General features: G+C 39.7%; 1 protein-coding gene and 2 non-coding genes across 3 annotated transcripts; 2 read left to right on the forward strand and 1 right to left on the reverse strand.

The window, feature by feature from the left end:
• Window positions 1-515: 515 nt before the first annotated feature.
• LOC147948402 (uncharacterized) lies at window positions 516-3,320 on the forward strand. The gene has a single exon (XM_087466660.1). The coding sequence runs from the start codon at window positions 516-518 to the stop codon at window positions 3,318-3,320; it is 2,805 nt and encodes a 934-aa protein (XP_087322786.1).
• LOC147948403 (small nucleolar RNA R71) lies at window positions 969-1,075 on the reverse strand. The gene has a single exon (XR_015585920.1). It is a non-coding gene; the product is annotated as a small nucleolar RNA R71 (small nucleolar RNA).
• Window positions 3,321-8,992: 5,672 nt separating the features above from the next.
• Window positions 8,993-9,099, forward strand: LOC147948404 (small nucleolar RNA R71). Its single transcript, XR_015586113.1, has one exon. It is a non-coding gene; the product is annotated as a small nucleolar RNA R71 (small nucleolar RNA).
• Window positions 9,100-9,320: the final 221 nt, after the last annotated feature.

Consider the following 9,320-nt stretch of genomic DNA (forward strand, 5'->3'; position numbering starts at 1 on the left):
GATTGTTCTTGATTGTTGCTTAGACATCTAGCATTGATTAGCTATCTCCCAATTCAATTACCTTGCCCAAGGTTCACTTGTTTAATCTTGATTATAAAACTGTTCTTAGTTGTGTGTTTGCTTGCTTTTAGTTTGTTTGTTTGATTTTTTTTAAAGTTGCTTCTAGTTAGTTGATACATAAAACAAACCCCTTTCTTATTAGCTTAGATTAAGAATTCATGTGTATTCCTGGTGTGTTGGTCATTGCAAACTGAGGTTTGATAATTTAATTGAGAAAAATACTACATCAATATGGCGCCGTTGCCCGTTTGCATTCTAATTGACCATTAGGATTTTATCTTTGCTTGAGACTATTCATTTACTTTACACTGTTTGTTACTTGGGTTGCATTGGTGGTTTGTCTTTGATTTTCAGGGTGTATGAACTTGAGAAACCACAGCTTAGCAAACTTGTTTCAGCCTGTTGACGACATACCCCAACTTGAAAGAGAGAACCGCCGTTTAGCCCGCCAAGCCATGGAGAACAACCCGCCTCCAGCCGCTGGTCATAATGGACATGATCAGCCCAATGAAAACCAAGTTCCTATACATCCTCCAAGACAAGCCCCTCTCATTGGAGCCTATGATGCACCAAATGTCAATGGACATAGAACTGGAATTAGAGCTCCACCAGTTGAGAACAATCACTTTGAGATCAAGGCCAGTCTTATCAACATGGTTCAAGGATCAAAATTTCATGGTTTGGCAATGGAAGACCCTCTTGATCACTTGGATCAATTTGATAGGTTTTGTGGGACTGTTAAGATCAATGGTATCTCTGAAGATGCCTTCAAGCTGCGCCTTTTCCCCTTCTCTCTTGGTGACAAGGCTCACATTTGGGAAAAGAATCTGCCTCACAACACCATTACCACCTGGGATCAATGTAAGAAGGCTTTCCTCTCCAAATTCTTCTCTACTACAAGAACAGCAAGGCTAAGGAATGAGATATCAAGCTTTACTCAAAAGGGAAATGAGAGTTTTTGTGAAGCATGGGAAAGATTCAAGGGGTATATCTCTCAGTGTCCACATCATGGTTTCTCCAAGGAGTCACAGTTGAGTACACTCTATAGAGGAGTTTTGCCTAAGTATAGAATGCTTCTTGATACAGCAAGAAATGGAAACTTCGTGGGCCAAAATGCAGAACAAGGGATGTTGCTGGTTGAGAATCTTGCTCAAAGTGATGGGAACTATGGAGAAGATTATGATAGAACCTCAAGAGATTATTCTGATATGAATGAGCAGCACAGAAAGGAGATCAAAGCATTAAATGACAAGATGGATAAGATGCTTATGGCCAATCAAAAGCAAGTTCACTTTGTCCATGAATGTGAACTTTATCAAGAAGGCATGGAAGCTTGTGTTGAAGGTCAAGAGGAAGTCAACTATGTAGGAGGCCAAGGGTATAACAAGTTCAATCCAAATTACCGCAACCACCCAAACCTCTCTTACCGCAGCACCAATGTGGAGAACCCACAAGATCAGACTTATCCACCACAAAAACCACCTGGTTTTCCTTCCCAACCCAACTATCAGCCAAAACCTCAAGGAAACTACCAAGCCAAGCCTCAAAATTATTCTCACCCTCAGCAAAAAATGAATGCACCACATCCTCAAGGTCAAGTAGATGACACAACTGCTTTACTTAGACAACTCCTAGAAGGACAAGGGAGAGGTGCCATTGAACTTGCCACACAAATGAAAGCAATGCAACACAAGGTTGAAAATGTCTATGGTGAGTTAAATGCTAAGATAGAGAGGTTGCAAACACAAGTCCAAGGACAAGCTTCCTCATCATCAATAAGACAAATGGGTTCTCTACCAGGAAAACCAGAACCAAACCCAAAGGAGTTTTGCAATGCCATCTTCAAGGAAGAAGTGAACAAAGTTACTAGTATGAGTTTTGAAAAATCAAAAATGGATAGCCATGCTGATGAGAATAAAAGGTCTATTGAAGAGATCTCTTCTCTCCTATATGGTTCTGATGCTGAGAGTTTGGTGGTTGCTAAAGTTGAGAAATCTGAGAAGGGATCAAGGGGTAAGGAGATAGTTGCCAAGGAGGTTGAAAAGAAAGATGAACCAAGTGTTGCTCTTCCTCTTTATATTCCTCCAATTCCATTTCCACAAAGGGTTCTTACAAAGGCCAAAAAGAAAGTGCTCTCAAGTTTCAAAGCTAGTATGAATAGAGTTGGAGCACCTTTGCCTTATGTGGATAGCTTATCTCAAGTTCCTCTCCATATAGAGTTCATCAAAGCTATTCTAGCAAACAGAGAGAAGGTGGAAGAAATCATGGGAATTTTTGATTCACCAAGTGAACAACAACCCAGTCCAAAAACACTTTCCAAGCTTGAGGATCCAGGCAGATTTACTATACCTTGCTCACTTGGTGCTTTACAACTTGATGAAGCCTTATGTGATTTAGGAGCAAGTGTCAATGTAATGTCACTTGAGATGGTAAAGAGTCTTGGGATCAATGACATGAATCAGCCCTCTTCTTCCATCATGTTTGGAGATGCTTCCTCAAATTCTCCACTTGGTTTGCTTGAAAATTATCCACTCAAGGTTGGGGATTGCACAGTTCCAACAGACTTCATGATAGTTAAGATGAAAGAAACCAACAAGCTCCCTCTCATACTAGGAACTCCCTTTCTCAACACTGTGGGGGCAAGCATTGATTTCCCAAATAAGAGAGTAACTCTTCTTCATGTGAATCCCAACACATCCTATCCTATCAAACCTTCTTCCTCTACGATGTTTTGTGGAACAATCACTAGTGAAGAAGTGGCAACTAAGGAAGAGCATAGAGACTTGAATGATCAACATCAAGAGCTCCAAGTTGATAAAGTGGAGATTAAAGAGACCACAAAGCTTGATAAGGACATTTTGGATGGTGAGTATTTAGACTCCTTGTTTGATGACCTCAAAGGAGATTCAAGAGTACAAGATTTGGGTCAAGCAAATAAAGTTGTTGACAAGAAGAAGAGGAAGAAGAAACAAAACCAGCTTCCCACCATTGTTTCTTCTCCTATGACTTTGTGTTTGCATCCCTTGGGGCTTGTTGATGGAGCAATAGAGTACAAAGTGAAGAACAAAGGTCCTTCTTCACCTTTTGCAAGTGTCAAAGCCAAGCTAGATCCCAACTATCATTATGACAAGGATAAGCTTCATGAACTTCTCTCAAGTGTCATTACTATCAACCTCCATTCTCCTTCCACCAATTCAACAAGATCTCAAGGGAGCACTAAAGCTCCTCCTATCACTCCATTCCCTAAAGTTTACAACTAGGGCCAAGGTATGGTCCTCACATCCCATTGTATATATCATTTGAGTCTTGTTTTCTTTATTTTGTTAGTCTTTCTCTTGGACTTTTCTCACACAGGGACTGTGTGAATTAAGTTTGGGGGAGAGACTAGCCATCTAACATTGTGTTCTGTTTTGATTTTCATGTTTTGTGTGATGCATTGTTAATAGCTATGTTTTGAGAAAAAACAAAAAAATTAAAAAATTTTCAAAAAAAAGCAAAAACAAATTCATGTAGCTTTGCATATTCATTCTTGTGTTTAGGATTGAGTCTAGAAGCATTAAGTATGCATTTGCATTTGCTTTTGGGATAATAATGAAACTACCTTGGTATAAGTAGAGACTTAGGATTGAACCCACAGCCCTCATTTATAGTTCATTGGTGCTTGTTTAATCTTTGGGAAAAAATGAAGAATCTAGGCTTAAAAGCATTGTGTTACTTGAAAGCATTTTCTTCTAGTGTAAAGCTTGCTTGATAATTGCTACATCTCTATATTATTTGGACTTTAATTTGATCTTTAAATTATCTTGCATATGGACTATGAATGCTTGCTCATGGAATTTTCATTTGGGTTAACTATCTCTATTTGCCACTCTATTTTGTTTAACCCAATCTCTTGCCACACCTTTGAACCCAGCCTTTTCTTTCAAGCCTTGTATTGATTTGTTGAGTGAGGCCTTTTCTTGATAATACTATAGGTTGTGAAATCTTGAGAGTATTGAGAATGACAAAGAACATGCTCTTGTTTTTAGCTAGGCTTGGAATCTTTATAGCTAGCTAACAGGACTGGTTTTGAAAGAAATAGGTGGTTAGAATGTTGATTTGGGTTCAAGTTTGGGAACAAGAGAGAATAAGAAGGGAAATAAAGGTTTACTTAGTCAAAGAAAAGAAAAGTCTCTAAGGTTAATTTGGTTATAAGCTCTAAGTCTCAAAGAAAAGGGATAGAAAGTATTGTTATAATCTCCTAGATTCAAAATGAAAAGAGTAAAGGAAAATCAAACAAGATTGGGAGTATAGCAAAGAATGAATAAGAAAGAAAATGAGCTAGTGTTTAAAGCAAGAACAGCCTTAGAGATACAATAAAATAAAGGAATAAGACCATAAGTAAAGAAGAAAAAGGGGGTAAGTTGAATAAGGTTGAGTTTTTGGGTTTGAAAGGAAGATAAGTAAGATGACAAAAAGGGTAGAAAAGCTTCTAGGTGGGTAGAACATCAAGAGCTAAGCTTTGAATGCCCAAATTATTCTCAGTCTTAGATAGATTTCATGACTGTTTAGCATTCCTCTTTGTTTGAGAGTTAAGCACCCAAAAATACCATTTCCAACCACTTTATAAACAGCCTTTCCCTTAAACCAATTGAGCTTGATTTATTTTCCATTTGCAAGATCACACCAAACACTTTAATGAATGTGAAAGAGATGTTCAATAGGATTGCAAGTCTTTGCCAATAGATGGAAGATGAACTATAGTGGTGCATTGTGTTAAGCATAGAAGAATATTTGTAAGGACTTTGATTGATCTTAGCACCATTGAACTACATCTAAGGACTTTGGTTTGAATCCTTTGTTGATGCTTTTTGGTTCTGAATCCTTTTTTTCAAACCTCTCTCTCTCACTCTTGCTTGGTTTTTGCTAGAGGACTAGCAAAGTATAAGTTTGGGGGAGTTGATATCTTGTGTTTTTATGTGATTTTAAAGCTTAATTATTCATTGTTTTGTACATATTTATGAGCATTTAGGATGTTTAGGTTGCATTTTGCATCAAGTTTGGTATCTCAGGTGTTGGACTAGAGATGTACAAGAAAAGTGTGCTTTGGAGCTAAATAAGTCAAGAATTAGCAATATAATGGAAGACACACATTTGGATGCGCACAAGATGATTGATGATTCGGAACGTGAGAAGACCTTTACTTCGGATTTAGCTCTGGAGTTCTTCACAAAAGTTATTGGAAATTGAGTAAGCTTTGCAATGGAGGTGATTTCAGGACAATCGGATGTGTGTGTAAGGAGATATACCTGTTTTAGTGAGCGAATATACAGCCAGAACTGGAGATCAGATGGACCAAGGTGCGAAGACACACGCGGCCACACCACTCGGCCAAGCCATGGCCGCTGGAGATTAGATGGACCAAGGTGCGAAGATACACGCGGCCACACCACTCGGCCAAACCAAGGCCGAGGGAAGACACGCAGCCACACCACTCGGCCAAGCCATGGCCGATGGAGTTCACACCAAGCTTGTTTTATTTTTGACCCGGGTTTGACCCAGTTTGTTTTGGGTTTACCTAGGTTCTCTTCTACTCTCCTATAAATACTCTAAACCTATTAAGGAGACATATCTCTTATCTCCTCTTTTGTTTAGTAGCCACTTAGGATTCTTAAGCTTGTCTACTCTTGGTTTATTGAATCCTTGGTTGATTTTTCAGTTTTTAATAGCAATTTCTTCTTTCTAATCTCCTAATCTACAATCTCTTATTATGATTTCACAAAGATAAAACTCTTTCCTTTGTGTGATCATGATGATGAGTGAGTAGATCCTTAGAACTTTGGGCTTGGTAGATTAGGGAGATAGATGATTGATGTTTGATGCCTAGGGCTTTATTTATGTATTTCCTATCTTGATTAGTGTTAATAATGCTAGATTGCTTTGATCAAGTATGAATCTAGACATTAGGTTTTTCATGCCCACAAGGTGTTTGATGAAATTCCTGAACCAAACTTTTCAAGAGCTTTGCATACCTAGCCAATGGAAATTGAGGATTAGGGTGCTTAGTGGTATTTAGACTTGATATTAATGCATGCTTGCCTTGTGATTACCTTTGGAAATTGTTGATTATCACTTGATTAGCATAGAATCTCTATCATGGAAATAGATTGATTTGCATAAGTGTTCTTAGCCATAGGATTGTTCTTGATTGTTGCTTAGACATCTAGCATTGATTAGCTATCTCCCAATTCACTTACCTTGCCCAAAGTTCACTTGTTTAATCTTGATTATAAAACTGTTCTTAGTTGTGTGTTTGCTTGCTTTTAGTTTGTTTGTTTGATTTTTTTTTAAAGTTGCTTCTAGTTAGTTGATACATAAAACAAACCCCTTTCTTATTAGCTTAGATTAAGCATTCATGTGTATTCCTGGTGTGTTGGTCATTGCAAACTGAGGTTCGATAATTTAATTGAGAAAAATACTACATCAGGTATGTTTTCATCTTGGGTGCCATTGTCGAATTCTTGAAAGTAAAAACAGAGATTAAGCGGAGATCAATAGGGTTAGTTCCCGAAAAATAAAAATCAAAGAGTCTTGATTCCCTTGAGAGAAAATAGAAATTAGGAAAACAAAAAGCTTTTAGGGTTGAGAGACTTATCGGTTTGTGCTGCTGAGAGAGAAGGGTTCTAATCCCTTTAAATAGAATAGGGTTAGCAGCTTGGGCTTCACCGAGAGTGGGCTTGGGTTTGTCGAATTCGGACTCCACTTGCCACCAGAGTAGGAACACGATCAGGCGCGTCGGGTACGGATTCGGGTAGAGCATCGGGTTCCCCAAAATTTCATTTTTCACTTTTTTTTTATAAATGTATATATGCAAAAATAGAAAATAAGATTAAATAAATAAATAAGAATTCAAAATAAAATAAATGATACATTTGGGACTTCCTCCAAAGTGAGCTTGTTTTTAATCACTAAGCTTGACTCCTCATGCTCTTTAAGCATGGGTATTAGGAGGGAAAGGTTCTGGAATCCTTTCCACTGTAGCAGACTGATTCAATGGATTTTCCAAGTCTTGTCTAGGTTCCACAGCAAATGTAGTGTTGACTTCTTCAAGATGCTTGACTTTTCTCTGCTTTGTCTTAGTGGAAAAGACTTGACCATCAATGGTTGGCCTTTTAATTCCTTTCTTGACATCAAACTCCATCTTGAAATGCTCCCCATGTTCAATTCTGATCTTACCTTGTTTCACCTCAATCACTACACCTACTGTTGCCAAGAATGGTCTCCCTAGGATCAGTGGATCGTCTGGTTCCTTAACCATATCAAGGATCATAAAATCAGTAGGGACTTCCACCCTTCCAATCCTGAGAGGCAAATTTTCCAGGATCCCAATCGGATGTCTGATTGTTCTATCAGCTAGAAGCAAATACAGACTACTCGGTTTAAAACTGCTGAAACCCATCTTGTTGGAAACTGACAGTGGCAGATGCTGACTGAAGCTCCCAGATCGCACAAGCAATTTTTGAAAATCCGAAGTCCTATCGAGCATGGCAAAGTAAAAGAGCCAGGATCCTCCAATTTCTCCTCGATTCGCAGCTCAGGATCTGAGCACACTCCACTCCTGAGAATTTCATATCCAATCTCCTTGACAGCTTCCTTAACCTTAATCTCCAACCGAGCTGCCTCCTTGGTGATTTCCTCTTGAAGTTCGTGTGGTGACAAAAGCTTAGGAGGTGGAGCTTTTCGCTTGGTCATACGCTCTGCAAGCGCCTCCAATTTGATGTCAAGAGCAGCATTGAACCTTTCCTCTAGTTCCCCTTCTGCTGCTATAGGCAGTTGAGGTTGATCTGTCATCTGAAAATCCACTCGATGTATCATCCGATCATCATCATTGGGTTCTGCCTCGGGTGGTTCTTCGGTTTGTGATTCTCGAACCAGTGCTTGATCATCAGCTCGATCAGACTCCTCGGGTAAAAGCTCGGGTTCATACTCGGATATGTAGTAGTTGGCCTCATTTATCCCATAGTGATCCATATCCTGCCCATCTTGAACATCACTGTCCTCAGTGAGGTTATCCTCATAATCATCATCAAGGAAAATGGCCTGGACAGTGGCATAATCCTTTGGGTTCAGAACAACTTTTTCTGGAAGCTGGTTGATCTTTGGACCTGGTTGGTTGTTGTGGTGGCCCTCTAAGTACCTCAGCTTAGTGTTGAGCGAATCATACTTTGCAGTCAAGTCATTGTATCCAGAATCGATCTTGTTGCTCATCTCCGCAAACCGTTTTGCGGTGTCCATAGCAGCTGATGCCTGATTTTGAATCATCTGCTGAATTAGGCCGCGTAGGTCAGATTCTTGGGATTGGTTCTTTGGGCCTTGTTGTTGTTGGAATCTAGGTGGTGCAATGGGTTGGTGGTAATTGCTAGAGTACTGCTGCTTAGGAGCATAGCCTTGATTGTACTGGACAAAAGGCTTTTGCTGGACCTGGTTCCCTTGAACTGCTGATGGGTAGATTTGGTCTTGAGGATTGGCAACATTTGGGTTACGGTATGACAGATTTGGGTTCGGCTTGTAGTTGTTGTACCCTTTGTTGTAGCCTCCTTGGTTGTTGATGTAGTTCACATCCTCTAGCTGAGCATTCTCCCCATCTTGTTGTAAAAACTGATCTTCCTCTGAGATTGCATGAACATGCTGATGCTGGCTGAGGAGCTTATCAAGCTTGTTATTGAGGGCTTTCATGTTCCTCTTGTACTTGGCATCTTCCTCTCCAGTATATCGCACAGTGAGATCGTATTCTTCATTGTAATGCCCATCAGATTGAGCCAAGTTCTCCACTAGATCCCAACCTTCATCGACATCCTTGTTGAAAAAGTTACCATTGCTTGCGGTGTCCAGCAACATCCGTATCTTGGGGAACACTCCTCTGTATAGTGTACTTAGCAATGAAGCAATGCTAAAGCCATGATGATGACATCTGGTAGTGTATCCCTTAAAACGTTCCCAAGCTTCACTGAACGTCTCATTGTTTTTCTGAACAAAGCTGGAGATGTCATTTTGCAGCCTTGCAGTTATGGAGTTGGAGAAGAATTTGGCTAGAAAAGCCTTCTTGCACGCTTCCCAGGTGGTGATGGACTTCTTGGGGAGTGATTTCTCCCAGATGTGTGTTTTTTCTCCCAAAGAGAATGGGAAAAGCTGGAGTTTTAATCCATCCTCACTAACTCCATTTATCTTGGTGAGGCTACAGAGCCTATCAAATTTATCCAGATGATCCAAAGGGTCCTCCA

The sequence above is a fragment of the Camelina sativa genome, chromosome 2 (assembly GCF_030686135.1).
Source record: "Camelina sativa cultivar CO46 ecotype springtype chromosome 2, ASM3068613v1".
Lineage (NCBI taxonomy): Eukaryota > Viridiplantae > Streptophyta > Magnoliopsida > Brassicales > Brassicaceae > Camelina > Camelina sativa.

What these genes read in the sequence shown, in the direction of transcription:
- LOC147948402 (XM_087466660.1), top strand. Translation starts at nt 516, where the DNA reads ATGGAGAACAACCCGCCTCCAGCCGCTGGTCATAATGGACATGATCAG.